This window comes from Natrix helvetica, assembly GCF_964273705.1.
Source record: "Natrix helvetica genome assembly, chromosome: 5".
Classification (NCBI taxonomy): Eukaryota; Metazoa; Chordata; class Lepidosauria; order Squamata; family Natricidae; genus Natrix; species Natrix helvetica.
In genome coordinates, this window is record NC_138551.1 from 45700036 (window position 1) to 45727548 (window position 27513).

Here is a 27513-nt window from a genome sequence, read left to right on the forward strand (position 1 = left end):
ATTTGCGCTAGCCTAGTCCCCCCCCCAGCCAGCGTCTCCCAAAGCTGCCGGCGTTGCAACCCCGCCCTGGAGCTCCAAGCGGCGGGCGGGGTGGCAGGTGAGCTCTCAGCACTTTTTCCACTGGCAAGAAAAAATGCTGAGGGGGATCCTCACTCACCTTTCACCAGCCACCTGAAGCTCCAAGTGGCAGGGGGGAATGGAGATGGTGGCAGTGAGTTTCAAGAGGTGGGTTGGCAAGCAAGGTGCAAAGTGGCTCTCAAAGAGAATGAAGCAGGTGTGGTGCACCCAGAGCCACTGCTACTTTGCAACAGCCGAGGATGGAAGAGTTGCCTCTTCCATCCTCGGCTGTTGTGAAGAAGCGGTGGCTCTGGGTGCGCCCCGCCCGCTTTGTTCTCCATCCCCTCTCCTTCCCTCGCTTGGCTGCTACCACCGGAGTACCACCAGGGCAAGTGAGGTGTGTGTGTGTGTGTGTGTAGGGGGGGCATGGATGGTTCAGCACTGAGGTAGAAGCAGGGGGGGCTACTGCAGCTGGGGGGAGCACTGCTAAGTATCAGCACCCGGTGATTGTCTGCCTCGTGGGTGCCGTCACTTTCTCACCCCCAGGAACCTTCGCTGCTGGCTGGAGCCAGCAGGGGCACCCACCCTGAGAAAGGGGGGGAGCTCTTCCGTCACTTGGCAGGCTTCTCGTGACTCAACGAACTGATGCCGCAGGATCAGCCTGCCTCCTCTCCCCGCACAGGCTCTCTGGAGGGGGAGGGAAGGTCTCTCCCAAGACCAGCTTCTTTCCTGCCCTCCTGCAGGGTCAGTCTCTAGGGGGAGGGCATGGACCGTTTGGCGGCGGGAAAAGCAAAGCTTCTTTGCCAGCCTCCCAGCTGGCAAAACAGAAATTTTTGCCAGTTCGGTGGGCATGGCTAGGTGGGAGGGCATGTGACTGAGTGGGCATGTACGTTAGTGATGTCAAGTTGGCCATGCCCACTCAGTCACATGCCTCCCACCTAGCCACGCCCACTGAACCAGTAGTAAAAATTTTTAGAACCCACCACTGATGTTTAGATATCAGATGTTGAGTCCTAAAGGGAATCAGATAGGCAACAAAAAGTTGAGCTCTCGCAGCCATTGCCAATTATTTTGTTCTGCTCTCCACAAAAACCAGCCTCTGAAGGATTTTGCTTCTTTCAACCTCCTCCTTTTTAAATTAAATTCCCAGAATATTTTTTTTTGTTTACTCTTCAGCCTGCCTGTCACTCATCAAGCTAAGTCACTTACAGATTTTGTTACCTTCTTTCCAATGTATAGTAAATTTAACAAATTAAGTTAAATTTATTTAAGAAGCAGTCAAGGCTTCTCATGGTTTGTTTGGAAATCTTGGAGCCTTTTCAACACTGGAATGGGAGCACTTGGCTCTAATCTAGCTGGACTCTTCCCCTCCTGGGCTATTTTTTGCTTTCCAAAACTTTTTGCTGCTTGCCTGCCTTCTTTTCAGACCCAGCTGGTTGGTAGGCCTCCCAGGGCTCTCCACCCAAGCCCTTTGTATTCTGATTAATGACCTGTGCAGTCACTTAACAATTACATTTCAGAAAGCTAGGATGCTGTTGTAAAGTCAAGTCAGGTCACTTGATAACTCGACTTACAGCCATAATTTGGGGTTCAACTGTGGTTGTAAGTTAAGGACTATCTGTACCTAAGCTGTAGTAGATTTTATGTGCTTTGCAATACAGAAAGTCCTCCACTTACAACCATTCATTCAGCAACAATTCATATTTATGATAGTGCCTAAAAATGGACTTCTGACCCATACCTGAAGCTACTGCAGCACCCTTACCCTCATGTGATCAAAATTCAAGCCTTTGGCAGCCCACCCACACTAATGACTATAAGGGACATTGCAACTCTCCCCACCCTCCTATCTCCACTTCAATCCTCCAATCTATGCATGCCCCATTAGTTCTAAAATAGTGCATCTTTTCTCACAATCAATTAGGAAAACCAGACGTTTCTGGTAGGAACTTGAGAATGGGACATGTAATTTGGACAAGGAACAGGGCACACAGCTTAGAAAATGGTTCAAGGTGGCCTGGTGTAGCTAGCAGCTGCCTTGCATATAGCCAGATGTGTTTCTTGAGCAGCAAAAGAAAAACAATTAAGATCAGCTGGGTGCAGCTGAGGCTTCTATGGGCAGCTGTGGGTTTGTGCCAATCTGCATGCGGTCTGCACTGGACCTCCCATGGCTTTTTTCATTTTCCTCCGGCACCTCATGCTCCTTACCTGGGGCTCACTCTGCTTAACAACACACAAATCTTGGTTAACAATGGTAGAGAGAAAGGTGGAAGGATGGAGGTTACTAACTGACACAGTGACAAGACATTTTGCTTTACAACTGCATCATTTAGAGATGAGTACCAATTGTGGTCATAAATCAACAACTACCAATACTAGATTATCCCTTTGAATGAATTAAAGGTTTCAGATAAATATAGTTGGCAATATTTTGTGGCTAGATATCAGTCCTTCCAGGTAGACCAGTGCTGGAGAGGCAAGGTGAGGATTGAAGAATGTGTAGAGGTGTGTGACTATGAGGGAGGCATGGTGGGGCTGGAAAAGGAGAAGGGAAGGTGTGTGAGGAAGGTGTGCCAAGGGTGTACAGAGACAGTATGTGGGAGTGCACAAAAGTGTGAGGGAGGTGTGGTAAGATTCGGGGAGTGTGCAGGGGTGTGTGTGAGAGAGACATGGCAAAGTTTATGGAGGGTGCATCGATGGCAAGGGAGGCAAGGTGTTTCTCGGGGAGAAACACAAAAGGGGCATGACAAGGGTCAGGGAGATTATGTGGCAAAACTAAGAGTGGGTATACAGGGCTAGCTAAATAGGGGAGGAGAGAAGGAAAGGCTTAGGGAGGGTAGGTGGTGGTGCACAAGTGGCTGGCATGACTTGAATGCAGAGAGGCTGGGCAGGGTGCATAGGTGGGGGAAACTTACACCAGAGATTTGTAAGTTTCCTTGCCACCTTTCCCACTGACTTTCTGGGGAAGCCAGTAGGCTTCACAAATGGCATTCATGTGATGGGCACTGGAACCAACTTTAAGTGCAAACAAGTTGCCAAGAAACCAGCTTACAATCACATAATCACAGGGATACCAGGATGGCCAACATCCCACCATTCATTCAATATCATTTTAATTTCAAAAAAATCATGTTTTCATGTGTTTTATAGTTTTAGTATGTCATTTTAACTTTTGATTGAGCTGCCCAGAGTTGATTAGAAGATGGGGGAGTGGGGCTATATACATGTTTCAAATAAGTAAGTAAGTAAGTTGTTGCATGAGCAGTCCTGCGTCAAGGACTACCCGTTATGGCGAACCTATGGCATGTGTGCCCGAAGTGGCACATGGAGCCATGTCGCCTGGCATGTGTGGCATCGCCCGTTCCTCTTTTGGGCTTTTGGCACACATGCGAATGCGACGATCAGCTAGCCTTTGTGCATGTGGCAGTGCTGGAAACCAGAAGAGCTGGTATTCTGTTTTCTGGCGTGAGCACACGCGCCGCCCAGCTGATCGTCGTGTGCGCATGCGTGGCAGTAACCAGAAGACTTGCTGGCCGGCATGCATATGCGTGACGCAAACCAAAAGTTCATTTTCCAGCGCATGCATGCCCCCTGGGCAGCTCCTCTTCCTAGTCACGTCCCAGATGAGCTACCTTTTCAGTTCTCAGTGCCGTGCTCATACACGCACATACACTCTTTTCAACACTCAATGCCTAAAAAGTTCGCCATCACTGGACTACCCTATAAAACAGCATTCTAGTATTGTCCAGTATTGGTCAAGATTTTTGCAACTTTAAACATGTTTAATCATATAATTCCTTAATACATATTGAATTTTCAAGTTTTTCTACTCTCACCGTTTATCATTTCCTGAACAACTTACTAAACCTCTTTGCTTCACAGAAAATAGGCCAATTTTACTGATGTTTTGGGGAGCAGAAGCAATCACATTGCCTCATTGTCAGTATAACTCTAAAATCAACTTGAAGCCAGGAGTTCAAACTCCAGTAAGTAACTATTCATATCTACTTGAAAATTTGGTACTTTATAGGAATTTATGATGATAATTTGAGGAAAGGATTTATTTGCCCTTCTAAATCCCCAGCCTTTGCACCCATATTGTTCATCACTAGAGGATAATTCTTTGAGGAATGTGTATGGTTATAGGTTCATATAATGAGACCATTAAAGATCACTCTCCATTGCTTTGCTTTTCAGATCTGCTGGCTGGCTTCAGGAGACACTCATTTTCAAAACTGGAGTTGCTTATAATTAAATCAGAATGAAAGAAGGCCATTCATATTTAATTTCATTTGATATGAGATATGGAAATTTTTAATACAAAGTAATACCTTTTTGCTTAATTGTTGGAAGATTCTTTTCAGATTCAAGTATGAAATATTTTCTGATATGTGTAAATATTTGTGTACATACTGATCTTTTTCAGAAGGTCCATGTCAGCAAAGACTCTTTTCACATATGTGTTACAGTAACTCTGTAAACATAGAATTTTTGCTAAGTTGGAAAAGTGAGATTATTTTGTCTAGCATTTTTGAGCGTCACAAATTCTTATAAAAAGCACATTCCTAATTTTCATCCCTACTGAAATGCCCTTGTACAGGGCACAAGGGTTTTTGTCTCAAAGAAAGAACACATGTTCAAATGGTCTAACGAAGAGCAAGCAGTTTCAAAAAGTGAAAGTCCTTTTCGATTCACAATTGTTGCTTAAACATCAAGATCACTCCCATCCTTTTGTGATGCAAACAGATGCCTCAGATTTTGCATTAGGAACTGTTCTACTTGCAGCGAAAGGTATCTCCTGCTGTGTGTATTGTATTCCTAATTGCTTCTCCCAGCTGAACAGAATCAAGATAATAAAGAGTTGCTTGCAATAAAAATTGTGTTCTAGATGTGGCAGCACAGATTACAAGAATTTGGAAATTTTGCAAAAGGAATACTCTTTGCAAAATACCTCAACAGATCAGGTTGGCACAATTGGTCTTCCATTTGTTTTTAGATCACTTATATGCATGCCTCACCAAATAAATGACCAGGTGCACTATAATATAAACTGAACATCAATTTCAATACTTGTCCCTCCCTATATAATCCTGCAGCCAAGCAACTGTGCCCTCCCCAGAATTACATTCTCCAAAAGGCTGTAGATCTGTTATATTGAATTAGAGTGCAAGACCAGGAAGCATATGTCAAGGCTTAGATGGATGACCTTGAGAGAGATCACTGAGTTTTCACCTTTCTATATAAATGATGGGTAGTAGTTCCATAATGAACATTTACCGGTATCTATTGGGGAGAGGTATTGTATCTATGTCATGAAGGATATTTCATGTTGTCATATGTTGTCAGGAAAACATTGTTCAGGGAAAACTGGATGATTTGCTTCTCCAATTGTACCATGGAATTTCATTTCACTAGATTTCATCACCCTTATTTCTCATTTTCAGGGATTTACATCCATTTTGTGGTGGTGGATTTATTATACTAAATGGCTCATTTCATTCTATATAGGCCTTCCTTTACTTCAACTGCAACTTTATTTAAACCATGCTTTCAGTTGAAAGAACTGTTGCAGAAAGTGAATTAATTATGATATGAAGGGGAATTAATTGTGGAATAGATAAAAACTACAAATCAATCAAAGCTAGCTATTGAGTGGTCCACATTTTCTTGGAATCAGAAAATATACTTTTGAAAACATAAAAAGCTCAGTTGCATGACACTGCAGATATAGTGATAAAATCCTCTTTGCTACCATTAACATCCCAGAGTAGGATTGCAAATAGGCTCACTTGACTGACTATATTCAGTCAGACCTGTTTGCTATCACATTTGTTTCATTCATCATCACACTCATTTCATAACCCAAGCTTTTGGTAAAATAGGAGTGCTGGTTAGATTCTGCTAAAATAAAAAATAATACTAAGAAGCATTTCTGTCAACCATCCAGCCAATTTTTCCATGCAGTAACAAAACATATTCAAAGAAATCACCATCAAGATGACAAGGAAAAAAATTCAAAAGAATGAAAGCCATTTCAATCCTTTAGTCTTCCTGCAGATCATTTTGTCTAAGATAACATACAAATGTGTGTGTGCGTCCATGTGTGTCCGTGTGTGTGTGTATGCATGCATGCAAACACACAGATGCTGAGTTTTATCATGCCATTTGAATTTTCATCTGACATTTATAGCTTGTCATTTGTTGGATTTCTGTGGCATCCCACCAAGAAATCTGTTACATACAACTTAGTATTAAAGTGGTCGGACATAAAATACACAAGTTCCTAAAGGCAACAATGATTTTACCTGCATAGCACTTTTGCCCATCTTCACAACATCAAACAAAGTAACAGGATCCCCTTCTCCATTCTGCTGAGGATGGCCATTAGCTCTTCCTCGACCTGTTCCTCTAATTCCAGTTTCAGAGCGAAACTTCTCTCCTGGAGTCTTTCGAGGCTTCTTATTGGCAGACTGGGAGATAGAAGATCAGGAGAGACAGCCTTGAGACTCTTACATCATACTTAATATATTATATTTTACAAATGCTAGTTTTAAAGAACAATAAAAAGTTCTGTTTCAAGTCTCAACATATAAGTCAACAGATTTCAATACAATTTTTACAGTAACACTATTCTTATCTAAAGGGCAGAAGACTTCAATAAATTTCAATATATTTTATATTTTATTTCCTAAAATATAAAAAAAAATTAAAAAGAAATCCAAAGCATTGAACAAAATGGTGTAATTCAAAATTTAACAGAGGCATTAAACTAGTAATGCAGAGGGATAACATTTTTGTATAAAGGGGGGGGGGGTATTACAGTTTACAAGATTTACTTAGCATTTAGTTAAAAGGCTCTAACGTTAACTCACTCACACACACAGACACTGCAACTCATTCTTTGAGGGGGAAAAAATCTCATAGCAATGCCTAGTCCAAGTGAGCGGGTAGGTAAAATTAGTTCCAAGGTCTGTAAATCAACTGACGACTCATATCCAGAACAACAAATCACACTAACAAATGGATAGCAAATAGGCAACTATAAAGGTAAAACTGTGTATGGGATTCTGAAAAAAAAAATATCTATCAGCTTCTCCTTGTTTTTAATAATAATAATAATAATAATAATAATAATAATAATAATAATAATAATAATAATAATAATAATAATAATAATAAATTTGAATTTATTAGCCGCTCCCTTTCCAGACAGGACTCGGGGCGGTGTACAATAGAGCATATAAAACATAAAACATATGTGCAAACACATAAACATACATATATACAAAGACATACATGCACGGAGGAGGTAACAAATTACATCACATTTAGACAGTTAAAAATCACCATTAAAATACCCCAATTGTAAAAAACACAATTTAAAATACACAATTTAAAATAAAAAAATTTAAAAGGACAGTCAGGAGGAGTAAGAAAAATTACGGTTGAGCCAGGCCAGATAATTGAAAGAGGTGGGTCTTCAGCTGTACACGGAAGGAGCGGAGATCGGAAGTAATCCTGATATCACGGGGGAGGTCATTCCACAGGGCTGGGCCCATCACAGAGAAGGCTCTGCTCCTGGGTGTCGCCCCCCGACACTGTTTAGCGGACGGCACCCGGAGAAGTCCCTCTCTGTGTGAGCGGATTGGTCGTAGGGATGTATGGGGCAGGATGCGATCCTGCATGTAACTAGGTCCTGTGCCATGAAGCGCTTTAAAGATCATAATCAAAACCTTGAAACGCACTCGGTAGACCACAGGAAGCCAGTGCAGCTCGCGCAGGAGAGGTGTTACAGGGGAGTATCTAGTCCTCCCCATAATCACCCGCGCGGCCGCGTTCTGGACCAACTGTAGTCTCCGAGTGCATCTCAAGGGAAGCCCCATGTAGAGAGCATTGCAGTAGTCCAGGCGAGACGTCACTAGCGCATGGGTGACTGTGCGGAGGGCATCCCGGTCCAATAAGGGGCGCAATTGGCGCATCAGGCGAACCTGATGGAACGCCCCCCTTGCCACGGCTGTTACATGGTCATCCATGGACAGCCGGGCATCTAGGAGGACGCCCAAATTGCGCACCTGTTCCATGGGGGCCAGTTGCACGCCCCCGATGGCCAGAGATGGAAGCAACTGGTTGAACCGGGAGGCCGGAAGCCACAGCCACTCCGTCTTGGAAGGGTTGAGTTTTAAAATAAAAAATGTTGATTTAGCTTAGGATCAGTCCAACCTGGCAGGTTAAGTAGGGAAATTTCCAGGAAAAATAGCAGGATTGAGACAATGTTATTTTATGATTCACCTTGTTTGCAAATAATCCAACCATGCCTAAGTATACACGGATGTGATACTGTTACTGTGAATATTAAGTGACGGTTTATATAATAAACATACCCTTCATTGTAATGTGTTACTTGGAAAATGATGACTGTAATAGAGATTGAGAGGAAACAAAGCAGAAAGTGCTGGGAAAATTGAGAAATTAAAGATACTGAGAGAAGTTTGAAAGATCTAACTCATCTGTGCACTCAGTGTGAGCCATTGAGAGCATGGTATCCTCGGTGACCAATTCAGAGGTGGATTGCATGAGAATAGCAAAAGCAGCCAGAGAAAGTCAGGAAAATGGGTCATAACCATCACTAAACATTCAAGTGGCAATGGAAAGTGCATAGGAACAAAGGAATTGGTGCTGAATTTCAGGACTTTGGCCAGTTGTGGCTGAAATTTATGAAGAGAAGGCAGGAATTTGTTGACTGTGACAAAGCAGAGAGCATGATATGCTGCTTGAGAAACACCTACTATTGCTTACTTCTTGTTATACCAGAAGTCATTATTAAGAAACTGGAGAAACAGATGAACCAAAGATGATTGTATTAAATTGAGCCAGTTTGAAGGAGTGGTTAAGGCACTAGGCTAGAAAATGGGAGACTAAGTTCAAGTTCTGAAAGCCATGAAAACCAGCTGGTTGACTTTGGGGCAGTTCTCCTCTTCCAGGCCACCTCATATTTGTTGCTGTGGGGAACAAAGGAAGCAGCTTCCAGATACTTTTCAAAGGTACCCCATGTACAGCACACTGCAGGAGTCCAAATGAGAGATAATGGCGACTGAGAGGATTCCCAAACCAGGAAAGGGTACAACCTGCATACAAAGTTCAACAAATGCCTTCCTAGGCATTGCTGCCACCTGCTCCTACAGCAGGAGTCATGAGTCCAGAAGTCCCAAATCACACATCTGATTCACCTAGGTTTGTGCAAACCCATCTAAGACCAAAGATGGCAATCACCAAGCCCTCTCTTTCTTTACGTTTCACATGACAGTATAAACAATATCATTTAACAATTTCTTCTGTCCTGCCTGTATTTGTTCATGTTGGATATATATCAAAGTTATCATTTTATTTTTTAATGGTGTGTATTGTTCATGCTTTGATCTCCAACCAATCTTAATTAAGATTTACAAATACTATAAACAAATGAATTAACTGTCTAGTAAAATCAATAATATTAACATGTATATATGATTGATCTGGAGTCAGCTACTTAATTACTGTGATTACTGTACATGCATTTCCTGCACCTGTAGCAGCAGCAAAAAATACAAAACATATAACATAACAGTTGTAATTTGCAGTTGTAATGTAACATTAAAATTTCAGAAATACATCATAAGACAGCAGAGAAATAACTTATTTAATGAAATACTAGTAATAGGTTTTACTAAAAACCTATTTACCTGCATTTAAATGAAAAATGGGAATAGCTGTTGAGTAGTTTCCTCTTATACATGCTCTGTATAACCAGGCATGGACTTCATTCTGAATCAGTTAAGTTTTCATTCTTCAAAAGCAACTTCATGTATTAAATGCAACTAAAGTATTTCCCTGTTACTATACTATATCACTGCTGACTATGATGTCCCTGATTCAGGGTTGAATAAAGGAATATTCTGACCTGCATTAAGTTAAAGATTGTGAGCATCATAAGCAGAGTTGATATACAAATATTGTAAAATACTGTGATCATGCCTCCAAAGTAACCAATGAATAGCCAGCAAGTTCCAGCTACAGCCAAATTAGTGCTAGACAAGAGAGCAAAGATCAGAGTTCTGATCCTATCAAGTAATTTCCACACCAGGTAATCCTGTTAAGCAGTCATAATTCAAGGCACATAATACTAATCAATCACATATGTTCACAGAAATAAGGTAGTCTCAAGCAGACTAGCGAAAAGGCTGAAGTAATTACTGTAAAGTATTACTGTTTCATGCAACCATTCTCATTCTGTTTGCTGGAGTGCTCTGCTTTAAGGTTCTGTATGTCTCAATGTTCAAAAGCAAAATACTGTTTCAATGTCTCCAATGAAAGCTTTAATGAAAATAAGCTGTTTGCACAAAAGACCACCCATTAACACTGACAGACAAGCCACTAGAATATAAACTGACAGCAAACTGCACTCCTTACTGGCACTCATGATGTTACTTAGTTTGGGTAATGAAACATCTGCAAGAAAATGAGCAAGCTGAGAGCACCAAGAACCCCTCATGTCAACCCTGAGCTACAAACATTCTCCTTTATTAGTACTACTAGAAGCATATTACACAGGATGATGAGTTTTGCCTTTGCCTACACAGTTATCTTGCAGGGTCATATTCTCCCATTAGAATTAACCCTAATTAAATTAACCTAGGAAAAAAAGCTGCACTTCAATAGTTTATTTAACTGATTCCCACTATGGAATAGCACCACATACCAATGACATGCTAAATCTTCTGTACATGTTATTTGTCAAAGACTGCAAAACCATGGATTTTATCAATCATCTGACATAATACGCTACTGATAAACTTATTTTATGTAGTTGGGTCACAAATGATGCATTGGACTATGGAAATCTGATGTAACAGACTTCTAAACATGGAGAGATGTATAATTTATGAAAACCAGATAAAAGAACTAGAGCATTGCAAGAGACAGAAGGAAAGTTGGTCTTACCTGTGCTGTGAGAGAGTCCGAGCATGGGTTAACCTCTGTCTATCTGCCCAGAGACTGAGTTCTAAAGGCTTTGGCCACGCCTCCTCTGCTCTACTGAGTCCAGTTTTCAAAGAGGGTGTGGTCTACCTGAAGACGTGGTGCTTGCGATGTAGTCCAACCACTCCAGGACACTGGACTTGAAAAGACTCTTGAGCAGAGTTGGAGACTCCTGCAGCGCACAGAGAACAACCGTTCAGGTAAGACCAATGTTCCTTCTCCTGTGCGCTGCTTGGAGAGTCCAAGCATGGGACATACCCAAGCTAAATGTCACCAGGGCAGGCAACAGTCGATCAAGGGTCTCTAGACTAGAGTGAACCCGTAGCAAGGGCTCGTCTCCCAAATGACACCTTGGCAGAAGCGAATTTGTGCAATTTGTAATTCCTGACGAAGGGCGACAAGAGATGCCCAAGTTGTCGCCCTGCAAATCTCCTCAATAGATGCTTGTGTTGCCCAGGCGGCCATGATGGCGGCATTTCTGGTGGAATGTGCTGTTATTCGGCCTGGGACCGGCCTGGGGTGCTCATAGGCTATTGCAATGCATGCCTTCAACCAGCGACCTATTGTTGATGGAGTCACTTTTCTTCCCATAGACGCCGGCTAGAAGGAAATGAACAGGGACTCAGTCCATCGGAATGAGGCAGTCTGTTTTATATAACTGCATAGTGCTCTTCTGACATCCAAAGTATGCCAACATATTTCAAGGGGATGGCTAGGTCCCGGGAAAAAGTTCGGCAAGATGATATCCTGGGTCCGGTTGAACCAGGACTTCACCTTGGGAATGAAAAAAGTGTCCAACGCAGACAGAGTTATTCTGTGTGGATAATGCATAAGTCCTCCCTTACCAATAGTGCTGCCAACTCTGAAATTCTCCTGGCCGATGTGATGGCTGTGAGAAAGGCAGTCTTAAAGGTCAAATGCCGGAGGCTAATAGTTCTCAATGGCTCTAACAGTGGAGAAGTGAGTGCTTGTAGGACAATGGAAAGATTCCAGGTGGGATACCGATGGACTACAGGAAGCCTCAGGTTAGTAGCCCTTTTCAGGAAAATACGCACCCTGGGGTGCTGATTAAGTACTTGATGGTCGTCACGTACTAGTATCATGGACAAAGCAGCTACTTGCCTTCGGAAGGTGTTAGGAGACAACCCTCTGTTGAGACTGTCCTGCAGGAAGTCCAAGACTTGCAGAATTGACGCCCCAATGGGATCGATATGCTTCTTGGAACATCACTTACAGAAGCCAACCAAGTAGTGTCGTAGATCCTAATGGTTGAGGGCCATCTGGAAGCCTGGATAGTTTGGATGACCTTGCCGTAGAAGCTGCCCTTCCTCTGGATGTCCCTCTCAAGTGCCAGACAGTCAACTGAAGCCACTGAGTCTCCGGATGTAGGAAGACCCCCTGCTAAGCTTGAGGGGAGGGGGGTGGCGGCCCTGCCAGTAACCCAAAAAGGACCAGTCTGCGCATCAGCAGTAAAAGGCAAAGAAGCAGGCTTGCAGGTGGTGCGCAATTTGAATCTGACTCGCCCAGCACCAACACAAGACACAAAGCCTGCCGGAATGCCGAAATTCGATCTACTGCGGTATGCTATAGCTGCATGCTGTAATTTGGAAGTCCGTGGTGGTGGTGGACCACTGGCAATCTGGTAAGGCCAGCCACGCACCGGCAGCTGAGGGGAATCGACTTAAGCCACATGCAGTGTCAAAAGCCTCCTCAGAGGATGCCTGCCTCTGGAAACCAAGCTGTAAATAGTCGTTCCAATAGAAGTAAACCAAGAAAGAAAAAACACCCAAATAAAATAAAATAGAGAGTTCAAGCTGTCTTCTGCTTATAGACTGCAGAGAAGTTTTGGATACGTCTGCTCCTGGGCTTGACTGAGTTGAAAACTGGACTCAGTAGAGCAGAGGAGGCGTGGACAAAGCTTTTACTACTTAGCCTCTGGGCAGATAGAAAGAAGTTAATCCATGCTTGGATTCTCCAAGCAGCGCACAGGAGAAGATAGTCCTTACTTATCAACTTCCTCATTCAGCAACTATTTAAAATTATGATGGTTCTGAAAAAGTAGGCTTATGGCTGGATTAGCAACCACCCCAGTGTTCTCAAAGTAATGTGATCACCAATAAAATCTTAATAGCTGGCTTCCAACAAGCAAAGTCAATGGGGAAGCTGGCAGGAAATTGCAAATCACCTGATGTTGCATTTAATGACCTGTGAATTCCTTAATGATTACAGAAAAACTGATGTTATAAGTCAGGTGTAGTCAGATGACATTTCATTCATTCACTTAGTGATGAGGATTGTTGGTTCCAATAGTGATTGGCAAGTGAAAACTACCTGTACAAACAAGAACTTTTTCTGTAAAAAGGTAAACATTAGAGTCATTAAGAATAATTATTATAAGTGCATGAATTTAGATGGAATACATTTCCCACCAAGCTGTTAAAATTATAGAGTTCTGTGCCGAGTTTGGTTCTTTCCTTTTATTATCCAATTGGGTAATATTGTCAGTGCAAGTGAATGAAACTTGCTGCCCGTTTATTTATAGTAGGTTGCCCTGCCAGTTTAGTGGCACTGTGGTTTCTTCCTAATGGTTCCTTGATTGGAATATTATTTTCTGTCTGATTGCCTCATTTTGAACCCTGTTTATAAGTGTTGGCTGGCAGAAGGAATTTATTCTAGTCTTTTTATTTCCTTCCTAAGTTTTTTATTGTCTCTTTGAACGGTGTGCAAATGTGGGTTATCTCTATGTACCTATTCTTCTACTGTTTAAATTTTTACTTCAATACAGGAAAACATCTCACATTTTAATATATCTAGCAATACTGTTGAGTTTCTGTACATATAAAGTACAAATATTTATCTAGTAAGGTGGTTATGCATTTGATTTTATAGCAATGAGTACTGTGTGCTGTCATAGGAAAGAAGAGCATGATAAATGATTTTTTTTTCTAAAGAAGAAATTTCTGCTCCATATCTGATTTAAAGATTAAAGAGTAAGATGGGGAAGCAATGCCTTTGAAACTGCTCATTGACAATTGGATGTCTGACCTTTCAGCCATGTATGCATTTGATCAGACCACTTTCACCTAAAGTGACAAGTAACATATTGCTATTCTGATTACAATACAGCAACAATTTGATTTAAAAGACTCCCATGCAGCAGACTGTGAATGCAATAAAAAGCTGTCTACAATTCCTCTTGGAATAAGAGAACTCTACTGTATCCAAAATAGTTCAGCAATAACATTCTCCTTAATTTATCACATTCATACTCTGTACAATCACATAACTCTCACACTTACAAAAATTGCAAGTGATCCAAGCATTTAAATAAAATATCCATGCCATGAACTACAACCATAAAACAAATGAATAATTAAAAACAACAATTAACTGTGCTGTCAGGTCTCAATAGGCCATCTGGGATGATTCACTTTTGAGTATTTCTGGAATGCTAGGACACAGGGGCATAATTTAATGTTTAAGAGGAAATTCTTCTATAAAACAGGTGTTGTTAGTGACAAGCATCTCTTTTATGGAAAGGACCTATGAGCTTCCATTTGAGCCCCAACCCAATACTTTGCAGAGGTGACAGATGTCAACAATTTCACCTGGAATCCACAGCCAAATTGGTCCTGCAAGAATCTCAGTGTCAAGTTATGCAGGGCTGTATAACAAAACAACCAGTACTTTTTTGCAGCTGGAAGCCAACAAGTGGCCAACAGAAGAGTTGGACTACAAGTGTAATAATTTCATAGTAATGAGTGCCAGCAACTAGCTGGATTACTGTATTCTGGCCAACTGAAATTTCTCAGTGGTTTTCAAACACAGTGGTTTTCAACAAAACACATTGCACCACATGTGGGGGAAGGATTGTTTTCTCTTTTGTTTAGGTGTGTGTGACATGCAAGCAGAGTCAAGGCAATTTCCCAATTTTTAAAACACCAAGCCCAAAAGATTGCCATCACTGTTCTAGGATATGATTATATGCAGCAAAAGCTACCAAAACACACAATGTGGCACCAGTAGGGAAAAATCTTTATTACAGTTTAGCTACTTAAAGCAATTGATTGCTGCCTACCAATGTAAGGGTACTAACTCCTCAAACAAACTCCTCTTGTACCAAAACCCCAGAATGTGCTCCATCTCAAATTCTACCTCTAGTTAATATGTGGATGTGAGCCTGAAACCAGTTCATTTCCAATATAACTGAAAAAATGAAAGGAGAGACCAAATACAGTAGTTGAAGGAATTATTGGTGGTTAGACCATGGTGAATTGTACTGATTCACTGTACTCCTGGAGCATAAGAGCTAGCCATCGGTTGTTCCAAGACAAAAAGTCTTAGCAGATAAGGCATATCTGTAAATATTACAGGATTCAATTCAGTTTCCAGTAGCATTAATGACTATATTTGGATTTTGCTGCTTGCATAGGCAATGTCACTGGAATATTTAAATGTTAATCAGTAGTTCTATTAGTTTGGGCTCTGCCTACTTCTCAGTTGTCCTGGGAAATGGGGCGGCAGTATTTACTGCCATACCTGATTGGGAAAATGCCTCTTTACAATGATGGTAGATTGCTGGTGCTGGGAGTATGGGGCTCACTCATCAGTACCTCAGCCAGATTCTGCACAATACAAACAAACTCTACGCATTCTGGTTTAACATCTCTTGAGCAATAAACAGATTTCTTCCATTTCCAAGCTGCGTAAATACAACTTATGAAGTTTTCAATGTTTGGGAAAAGGTGAAGGCATATAAAAGTGAAACCAAATATTTCCATTTCTGTCTACACTTGTTTGCAGCTCTTCAAACCTTCCATTTATGCAAAAGAAGATAAATACGATAATTATGTCTGGGAGGTTTGACAAAGTAGTTAATCTTTTATTTAACCAGACAAGGCCTCTCTAAACAAGTCAATCAAGCTGTCTGATTCCAGTTCACACCTTATGCCAACAGTTGAATTCTGTAATACAGGTAGTCCTGAGTTACGACAGTTCACTTAGCGACTATTCAAAGTTACATTAACTCTCGTAAAGTGATTATGATCTGGTCCCGAAATTATGTTACAGCACTACAGCAATCATTTGTCCTTACCACTGACCACAAAGACACTGCAACAGACCTCCTGCCTATTCCCTCCCCTATTCTGCCCTGCCATATATCTACAGGTATTGGGCCTTCTTTGCTAACCCACCAGGTTCCACTTGCTCATTCCCACCCTATCATTGATTGTTCACTTACCATTCAAAGATCTACAAAGCTCCAGAATAGGCTGGGCCACATGGCAAAAAGTGGCCATCTTTTTCTTAGATGCTGGCAAACAGTTTTTCTTAGATCTCACATTCTTACACATGCTTGTTTTTGCACAGAGGACAAAACTGTCTGTAAGACTGATCATGTCCCTGCAGGTCTCATCTGGTCCCGGCATGAGCAGTGCCTTGGGGGCACTGTGTGCTGCTGAGTGGCTGGTTATAATGAGCTGCTCATTAGATTGTGGCGCAAAGACAGCAGCAACAGCCAATCAATGCAGGACATTTTTCGCGCTGGTTTTGGTAGGAGGAAGAGGCAGGACTGCAGGGCTGTTGGGTGGCCAGCCAGGATGGCAACGGGAAAGCTGAGCCATAGCAGTGGTGCTATTGCTGGGGACATTTGAGCTCCTCACAGCAAACCAGATCAGCACAGCCACAAGGTGCTGCACCTGGGAGTCCCGCACTGTCTGCACTTATCCGCTTCCTGCAGTGCCCTGGGTGTTGGAGCCTGGTACACACTTCCTATTGGCGCCCAGCAAGCAAGGGGCGTGGAGCAGCTATGCACCAGTTCCCCATCTCTCCATGGCCAATTGGCAAGATATGGGTGCCAAACCTTCATCTTCCTCCAGCCAAAACCAATCTCAGATGGAAGCTGTTGCTAAGAGCTCTGCAGCTTGATATCCAACAGGATGAGGACTAATTAATGGAGACTGGGAAAACTGGTCCATCCAGATAATACCTGATGGTAATATTGGTGCAAGTATTGGTCAAAGGTCAGCAGAATTCATTGGAGGTTGGTTGACATTATTTTGAATCTTGTTCAGCTTGCAAAAAACCATAGCACAGACTACTCAGACATTCAACACAGTAAGCTATATTTGTGGCAAGTTAGAATGAAGTCACTTAACGCAGTTGACTGTCTTCATTTAGTAGAAGCATGCAATCTCTTCTCATATCAACTAATATCAACTTTAAATCTAGCACTTTCCCCATCTTTCCCACAGTTTAACAGATACTTTGCCTTGCATTTCTCAGGGTTGGTGCTGAGTAGTTTGTTTACCAAATATACTATAGATCCTGAGAAACGCAAGTTTCCATTGTATCTCCTACAAAAGGGATGGACATCTACATGTAGAAAGCAAAGAAAATTGCATCACTTTTATTTTCTAGGTGTTGAAGTTAAGAGTATCCCAGTTTCTTTCAAAACAGTATGTCTTTGAGGCCTAATTGCCCTTTTAAATAGTCCTACCCATTTTTTCTTTGTTCCCATTTGTTCTATTGAAATTTAATATTTTTCTTAAAGCATGATGTGTTTGCTATTGTGTGTGTCATAAACTCTATAGAAACAGTTATTTTTGCTGATTTCTTAAAGCCTTTCTTGGGGGGGGGGGGAAGGCATCTTTTATTATTTTATCCTTTCTTCTATGGAGGCAAAAAAGTGGCAGCAAAAACTACCAGTTGATGCCACTATATCATCCCATGCTGTCTTAGTAGATATAAAAAATCATGGTGTTTATAGACCTTACAAATGTGTAAAACAAAAGATACTGTTGACAGATATTACATCTGTTATATGATATTACATCACATCGTCACGGCAGCGTCACATTAAGTATCAGGACTTTTTTCCTTCACTAAACCAGGCATGGGAGTGGCCAGTGTGTGAAGCATCTGGCCCCATGGGCTGGGAATGTTACAGCCCTGGCTTACATCAAAGCTCAAATTTAAAATAATTGAAAATTTTTCCTTCCTGTTCCTATGCATAATTACTTGCACATTAGCACCTGTAACTACAGTCTTAGTTCCAATCTTATTCCCAAAGAGTAATTCCTCATTTAATGTTACCTAAGAGGTGGTTAAAATCACTTAGTGTTTGCAATTTTAGATACAAAATAATCCTAAATAAACATGATGGTTGCGTACATTTTTGAAAAGCTGGCAATGTATAAACATAATTTGTTCTCTAAACAAAAACTTGACATTAATATGAAAATAGCATATCCTGTTATATTTTATTAATGAAATAGTAGCTGTATACTCCTATCTTAAGTAGTAATGTAAAAGTTAAACTGCTGCCAACTTAAATAAGCCAATAAGTAATAAATTGGTACCTGAAACAAGTAATTCATGCTGAATCCTGTGCAAGCATGACTATGGAAAATACTAAAAATAGTAAAAGCAAAACACCCATTCTGAAGTCACAATATATTGCTTATCTTACCATCTTCTGAAATGCTGACAGTATTTAATAAAATACAAGCAACATACAAAGGTTGAGATTACAAATTATGGGTTATACGATTCTTAGACCTTGAATGGAAAGAAGAGAATTGATTTGCACCCTCAATGAAAATGAACAGTACTGTTAATATAGTGTACAAAATATAATAAAAGCATAATAAAAATAGTGTGAATCATTGGCAAATATAATATGAATTTTAAGAATAGTATAACAAAATATTTGAAAGAGAATATATCCTTCATCCCAACAGCTAAGCAAGCTAGATTTTCCTCAGATCACCAATATGCATCACTTTTTCTACACGGTGGGCACCTTTTATACAAGGGATGAAAGAATCACCATGCATGTGCTCAATTTACTAATTTGAAAGCAACATTATCAATTTGCAAAGAACTTCCAGGTGAACTGTAGATCTGAGATGCATACCAATCCACTATGATTAGATCCTTTAAGATCACTATATTTCAAAATCATTTAATATAAGCTGGGACGGAGTGAAGTAGACCAGGCATTTTTCACATGTGCAATCAATACATTTAGGCTATCACTAAATATATTTATTTGTATTATAATTTACTAGCTGCCAACTCTGGGGAATGTACAAAACTGGGGAAATGTAAAAACAACCAAAAATATTGAACCATACAATCCAGACTAAAACAATCTAATAGACAGCAAAAACAACAAAAAGGGCTATTCAATAAATAATAAATATCAACCATAGGCTTATGACCAGAGCCAGTTTTCAACTTTCCAGAACCCCAAGAGAGAGGGTACTATCCTCAAGTGTGGGGTTTTGCTGTTACAGAGGGTGGGGGCTACAACAAAAACATGTGCTTCCTAGGTCCTACAACAGCGATGGCAAACCTTTTTTGGCTCGCGTGCCATAAGTGGGGGGAGCGCAGGGGGAGTCGTGTGTGGATGTGCCGCACCCATAATGCAATGCGCGACCCCCCCCCAGTGCGCATGCGTGCACTACAGGCGCGACCCCATTTTACATACTTTTTTCGCCCTCCCCAGGCTCCAGAGGCTTTATAGGAGCTTGGGGAGGGCAAAAACAGCCTGCCCCGCCCCCCAGGACGCCCTCCGGAGGCTTCAGGGACCTACAGGAGGCTTCCCTGAAGCCTTCAGAGCAGTCAAAACGACCCTCCGAGCAAACCGGAAGTGACTTCCTGTTTGCTCGGAGGGTCGTTTTGAGCGCTCCGAAGGCGTTAGGGACCGTCCAGAGGCCTCCCAGACGCCTTCGGAATGCTCAAAACAACCCTCCAAGCAAACTGGAAGTGACTTCCGGTTTGTTTGGAGGGTCGTTTTAATTGTTCCGAAGGGTTCAGGGAAGCCTCTGGACGGTCCCTGAAGCCTTCGTAGCGCTCAAAACGACCCTTCGAGCAAACCGGAACTCCGTTCCCGAACTTCCGGTTTGCCCATAGGGCTGGTGTTTTACGCTCTGGAGGCTTCACGGAAGCTCATGAAGGCTCTTTTCACCCTCCCCAGGCTCCTATAAAGCCTCTGGAGCCTGGGGAAGGTGAAAAATGGCTTTAAAAAAGGGTGAACCCAGCTGGCCATCGCACGCATGTGCCCTGACAAGTGGCTCCGCGTGCAACCTGTGGCACGCGTGCCATAGATTCGCCATCACTGTCCTACAAGATGACAATGTTTAATGGGCAGAAACAGTTTCTTACCACAGCTCTGGAGATATGCTGTGGTCCAACCTCCCAAGTAGGAATTGGGTCACCCTAAAAGGAGTTACCATGTAGCTACTAATAGAAGTCATAATAAGGGTGGATATTTCACCACCCTTTATAGACATGATTTAGACTGAATATGGATTCTTACTTGTGTTCAGTCCAATTCACACATGTTCCTTCTCCACTGACTCTTTAAGCATTGCTTCTGGTATTCCATCTCTTGGAGCTCTTTGGAAAACCAAGGACAACCCCAATTCACCACACAGGATGAATATCAGTCCAGGGCCTTGTCACATGCCTATTTGAGACTATACGTAAGGCCGTAGCTAAAGTGCCTGACAACTCCTTGGGCAAAACATACATGTATGTGGGTGTGGATGTACCATCACTATGCAATATTAAGTCAACCAAATCCATGTAAGCAGGAGTCTACTACACTTGACAGGACCTGTGGTGCAGATGTACAAAGAGGCCTCAGAGACATAATGAGACAATACATAGTGACAGGATGTAAGACACAGGCAGGAACAATGAATGGCACAACCAAGTAGTGGCATTGTGTTCAGGAAGATCTGTACAATGAATAGGCTGACCCTTTCAAGTCCAGATGGGAAATTCCACAGAAGGTTGTAGAGAATAACAGGACTAAAATCCTATGGGATTTTAGAACCAGAACCAAATAGACAGGAAAGTATTAGCCAATCAACCAGACATCATGATAGTAGACAAGGACCAGAATAAAGTGATGGTGATAGATAGAGTGTGCAAGTGACAGCAATAGCGGAAGAAAGAGTATGAAAAGCTGGAGAAGTATCAGGGCCTGAAGGACCCAAGACTGAGGATGCATACCACTCAAAGAAGTGAGAAGGAAATTTGCTGGCTTTCGCTTTTAAAGCCCTTCATGGCTTTAAAGCACTGGGACCCTTACTTATGGGACCATTTATCCCCAGTTGTTTCTATCCATCCTATCTGATCTGACAGGAAGGGGTATTGTCAGCTAGGGAGTATTGGCTGGCGAGGCCCAGAAGAAGAGCCTTTTCTGCCATGGTACCCACCCTTTGAAATATCATTAGATTGGCCCCATTCCTGCTAACTTTTTTTAAGGCCTTGAAATTTTCACTTTGTCCTCAAGCAGGAGTCCTATGCATAGATCAGAGTTTGTATCTTGGTTGTATGCATATTAGGCTACATCATGCCTGACTGCTTTTTATTTTTATTTATGTTAATATTTTGTATTTTTATTTAATTGTAAGCTGCCTAATCACATAAAAGTGAGATGGGTATAAATATATATAAATCGAATAAACTATATGTGTGTGTGTGTGTGTGTGTGTGCGGCACACACACACCCATATACACACAAACACACAATTTTGTTTCTGAAGAATCTAATGTTCCTGCTAGGCAAGGAGATTATAGAGACACATTTTAAATGAGTTATCTGCAGGAAAAATCCTGCAGGTTTCATATGCCCATAAACTGTGTAGCAGTAAAACATTAATAAGCACATCAGTATCTGTTTGCCCATAAAGATGCTGGGGGGAGGGGGAGAATTATCATACTGGGAAACCTGCCAAAAATGTAGAAAAAAAGGAAGTGAATGATGAAAGCTAAAGAAATGGAAAAATAACTTAGGGCAAAAATTTAAAGCAGCAAGGGAAGAATAAAATTAAAGGCTTAACTGTTTTACTGGAGTGTCAGATTCTGCACACTTTACAGATTGATTATCCAGTGGTTCTTTTTTAAACTCAGAGTTAGGGCCAAATACAGCTCCTCTGGGAATGCATTCTCAGCACTGGAATTAGGCAGAAGATCCTCTCGTGCATGTCAGATAAATAAACCTCTGGCAGTGAAGGTATTTTCAGAAAGGCATCTCTTGAGCCAGTTTGTAACAGGAAAAAAATCCTCAGAATAATAGGCCTTATATCTCTTAGGGTATCCTAAAGATCAACATTAAATTATGCATGGTAAACAAGTCAATTAAGTGCACAACTTTTAGACATCACCATATCATAATCACCACCATTATCATAATCTGGCAAAGCACTCAGAATCCTGGTGGTTTACAAAATGATAAAATACAATAGAAAATCCATAGTAAATAAAAATGATTACAGTAAACAATCATTATAAGAAATAAACAATCGCCATAACACCACAAAAACCCCAACTCGTTGAATCTATTAAGAATAGAAGTTACAAGAAGCAAACAAAAAATTAAACGCTATAACAATGACAAAAAAAAATCATTTCAAAAGCTCAGTGGAAAAGTTCAGACTTCACAAGCTCCGAGAAGACCATTAATGGCACTGTTCCAAAGAAGTATGCTTGATAAAGCAAGGCTTTCTAATTTCAGCCTTCTGGGCACCACCAGGAGCTTCTCCTAGATGGATCTTCTGAGACAGTTTGATAACTAAATCTCGACTAAAAAGAGTACAGATAATCCATTTCCTTTAGAGTGTTTTGCTATGCTTAACAATTTCTCCCCCAAAAAGGAGTAGGTGATAGTTGACAATTTTGTTGACTTTTAAGAAGATGAAACTGAAGTTTCAAGACTTCTGGCACTGACATCTACAAAGAAGCATTAAGCAAATTCAGTAGGTCACACTAACTCATCCAAGAGCAGGAGAACGAGTCAAATACATAAGTGACAGGGGTCATGCCACAGAAAATCCTACCTAATTCTTCAATTTACAGGCCAAAAGGAGCTCCAGATAACAAAATCTGACAACTCTCTAGTCACATCTGATTCTTTCTAGGAGCAGTCAAAACTCTGCAAATCTAAGCACAATCACAGAGGCTAAACATGTGGTCTTGGTCCATGTCTCCAAGGAAATAATTTACTAGCCTAAACAATCATCTGTCAACAAGCCATCAACATAATTGGGAAGAGAAATAATGACATTTTGCCTTCCTTATTGCCATAGCATAAACTCAGTTTTGGAACATATCCTTGTGTACATGGTCAATCAGATTCACTTTTAGACTCTTCACTGTTTTCTAGGATTTTTTGACACTTTATCACCTGGAACGTTCCCTGGATGGTAATTTAGTTGTTGCATATACACAAACTAACTTCTAGACATTTTCCAAAGGCAATTCCATGTATAGTGTTTTGCAAAACTTATGAATAATTTTCACAAGCCCTAAATAGTCACATATTGGCACACTAGCTATCCATACAAGTGCCTGCCAAAGCCACCATCTGTGAACCTAATAAGAGTTGAAGAACAAGGAGGAAGGCGGGGCTGACGTCACTACAACACGACATGCAATCTTGGTGCTCCAGGATTGCTGTTGATATTTCTGCTGCTGGACGGTCCTTTTGGACCTAAACCGTCCCAAAGAGACAGTGATAGGGAAGGGCACGTCTTGCTGATCTCAGGGGCATCGCAAAGCCCCTGATCGATCCAGGAGAAGCTCTTTCCTCCGGCTACAAGAGAAGCAGCCATTGAAGCTGCACAATGTTGGGACAGACCCCTGAAATGGAAGCAGAGCAGGAAAGTGTGTTGAAATTGGTGAGATAAATTTTACTATTGGAGAAGAGAACACCGAAAAAGACTTAGAGCAAAATTAAAATTGAAGACAGAAAAAAGTAAGTGGCGGATTAAGCCTGTATTAAAATTAGTGCGTTATCTTTCTTTCCTTGACTTCGTTTTCTTTTTTTGGATGGAATTCTTACAAATGCCTCTTACTTTTTAAATGGGACTGGTCTCTTTTTTCCTTCTATTTTTCCTCATTTTTTGTATTTGTGGAGCAAGAATCTCTTTCTTTTTGTAACGTTCGGGTGGATTTTATCTTTAAAAAAAAAATTTCTCTCAAGGTCAGAACAAAGAAAGGGCTAAAAGTAAAAGAAGTAACACTACCACCTAGAGGCTTGAGGCTTGTAAACACTAATTCCTATGAACACTTGACTTATATTTTATATCTTAAAGTCCTTGACTTGGTTTACTGAAAGGAACAGTGGGAAGAGCACAATTTGTTTATACGGGTGCTCTTCTGGAGTATTATCAGTAGCTGGACTGGAGTAAAGAGAAAGCCTGGACTTGAAAGAGTATAGTGAATTTGTTTGAAATTTAGCAATAAGCCTTGGATGGCTTAATGGCAGTGTTTACAACTGGGAAAAATGACGCAACATGAAGAAGAAAAGGGATTAACATTGCAAATAATTATGTTAAAAATTCAAAAAGTTCTAATAATCAAAGAGAGAATTGACAAGAGATTTGAAATTATAGAACAAAACATAGAAAGAGTGGAGGGAAGAGTTGAGAATATTTATAAAACAACGATGAAATTTGAGGACAGAGTTCAAAAAACTGCACAGAAATATGAACAGAGTGATAAGAAAATTGTTGACATTGACAGCAAACCGAGAGTGGAGGGAAATGATATGTGTGAATTACTGAAAGGAGAGATCAACGAACTCGAACTCTATCCCAGACTTCAAAATATAGATGAAGACAGGGGAGAAAATTTGGCAGAAATAATGAGAGTAACTTTGGCAGAAGCACTAGTGACAACCAAAGGCAGGGTGATGGTAGGAACAGATGGAGAGTTTCAACTGTATAAGATATGGAATGAACAACAAGTTGCTAAGAGAAGCCCAAATAAGACTTATCAAGAAAACACTTAGAATACAGATTCTACAAATGGCAAAAGATATTGGACTGCACTACTACTGGATGGCTACAGGATGATGAAATGAAATGTTACAATAAAATCAAGTTAAACCTAGTTAAACTTAGAGTATTATGTATAAGACAAAGTAATAATAGTTATAGTCAAATAAATGATTAACAATGATAATAACGAATTTATATATACTAGATTGATAATATGAAATTTTATATAAAATTGCAAGTGGGACTATGGAGATGAGGTTGAAAAGCTTTTTTATAAAAGAGAAAGAATTTCATATAGAATAGAATATAAAGATGTAATATCATTGGATGATTTTAGGACGATATAATGAAACGCCATAATATAAATTTACTTTAAATTTAGTTATGCTTCACATAAAAATAATGTAATAATAGCTATACTCAATGTTTAATAATCATAACAATTGTATACATATATATTAATTGATGATATTAATAATAGAAAAAAACATGGAAATGGAAATTATTAGAGAAAGTTACCAATACTAGAATAATAGAATGACTTAGAATAGGATATAAAAATACTTTGCTATTGGATATATTGAAGATGATATAATGAATTATTATAATATAAATGAATTTATATTTAGAATACCTTGTTTAAAATGAAGAAACAACAGTGATAAACAAAGAAATGACTATAATAATAATGTATACAAATATATTTGATTGATATGTGACTTTAGATAAAGTTTAAGTGATGACTATGGAAAGGACGCACAAAAACCTTGTAACCAATCGACACACTGTATGTAATTGAAGATGTTTTTATGTTATATGTCTTTGTTTATGTTGCTTAAAAATAAAATAAAAATATTAAAAAAAAGAGTTGAAGACCAAGGATTATTTTCATATAATGAACTTGCTATTTTAGAAATATAACCCCATTCAAAAAAAAGAAATTTTTCAAATTTACTTTTCTACATGCCAGAATATCTCTGCTTATCTGGATTTAATTTTGGATATTTTTATCCATCCAGCCCATTATTAAACTGACACATTCTTCAATGATACTGATTGCTCCCAAGCATGATAAAAAATAACAGATTACATTCCCCACCAAACTGCAAATGATATTCCTCTGTGTAGGAACCAGATGACAGAACCAATGAATTCAGCGAAAGCAAGAAGAGGCCATAAAGGAAAAGTTTAAAGAGAGTCCATCTTAACTGGTATGCTATAAGCCTGCCTGAGGATCTACATTTATAGTTTTTCAAGTTACATTTTTACCTCTAGCATTAAATATACTTTTCTCTATTATATAATGTTCTCATTCTTGAATTTGCCAAGAATTATTTGAGGTTTCATATTTGCCAGCAATTTTATATATGTGCCAAAAAACATAATGGACAAGGAGGAATATCATTAGTTTCATTACACCCCGTAGTAGCTAAACAGTAATCCTCCAGCACATTATTAATATGAGGTTACAGGGTAGATCACACAAGAGCAGTCAAATGATGCCACTAGCCAATAGTATTCAAAGCTCTTCAGGGGACAAGAAATGTAAGAGCTATATTCCTTTGTTCCAAATTATCAACTACCCAAGCAATTATAATAGTCTTAGTATGACCTCCTGACTGAAAACCTATTTGAAATCAGTCCCGCTATTCAATATCATTCAAGTGCATCTGAAATTGAAACTGCTTTTAGATGTTTCCAAGAAATGCATTGTTTAAGAATTGCTATTTGTGTAAAAGGAACCGTCCCGGGGTGGGATGGGGGCAGAAAAAGGTCCATGTAATGGTCTGCCCCACCCCCAATATATACATACACCTCTTGTATATATCTGTATGCCATATTCCACGCACAATTCCAAAGAACTATTTAAATGTTTAAATATTTCTTTACATATTTAAAGAGAAAGCAATAATTTAAGAACTCATTAAAAATAATTGCCTGCAAACTAATATATCTCATTTCTAAATTAAACTAATCTATATCTGCCTATAACACTCATTCTTTCATACTCAAATTACTGTCACACAACAAAACAGGCAAAGAATGTATTTCTTCCAGAAGCAAAAACGGCTCAATAAAAGAAAAAGAACCACTTGGGCTTCTGAAGGACAGACACCTAGATGAAGGCTCCGAGTGAAGCAGGTTGATATACAGTGTATATAAAAAGTCTACACAACCCCGTTAAAGTGCCAGATTTTTGAGATGTTAAAAAAAAAACCTTCTGTACATTTCTCCTGGTACCTTCCAGTAATGAGATCCCTTTGATGCTTTGTAAGCTCTTTGCAGACCATGGCTTTTTCTGTGAGAGGCAACTGAGAAATGTCAGAAAAATCCTATTAGAATAGGTGAACTTTATATGGGCTAGATCACGAGTCATTTTAATTGATGGCAAGTATGTACTACTATTTTAACATCAGCTTGAATGTGATTGGTTAAATCTGAACATCACATTGCTACTTATAAGAAAATGTGTAAGTTTATGCAGCAACATTATTATATGTTTATCGTTATTTTCCATCCTACAAGATTTCAGTTTGTTTTTCAATTGTCAGCTTATATGTTATATTTAAGGTAGAAAAAAATATGTTTTAACTTAGTCTGATTTTTTTTACATCTCAAATACCTGGCATTTTAACAGGTGTGT

At 40.1% G+C, this 27513-nt stretch overlaps 1 protein-coding gene across 3 annotated transcripts in view; it reads right to left on the reverse strand.

The window, feature by feature from the left end:
- The window catches only part of STAG1 (STAG1 cohesin complex component), a 219827-nt gene that overhangs the window by 80408 nt on the left and 111906 nt on the right, over window positions 1-27513 (reverse strand). For all 3 annotated transcript variants that reach the window (XM_081955375.1, XM_081955376.1, XM_081955374.1), the window contains exon 4: window positions 6363-6527. In XM_081955375.1, coding sequence (XP_081811501.1) covers window positions 6363-6527 — 165 coding nt within the window. The remainder of the gene's footprint in view (window positions 1-6362; window positions 6528-27513) is intronic.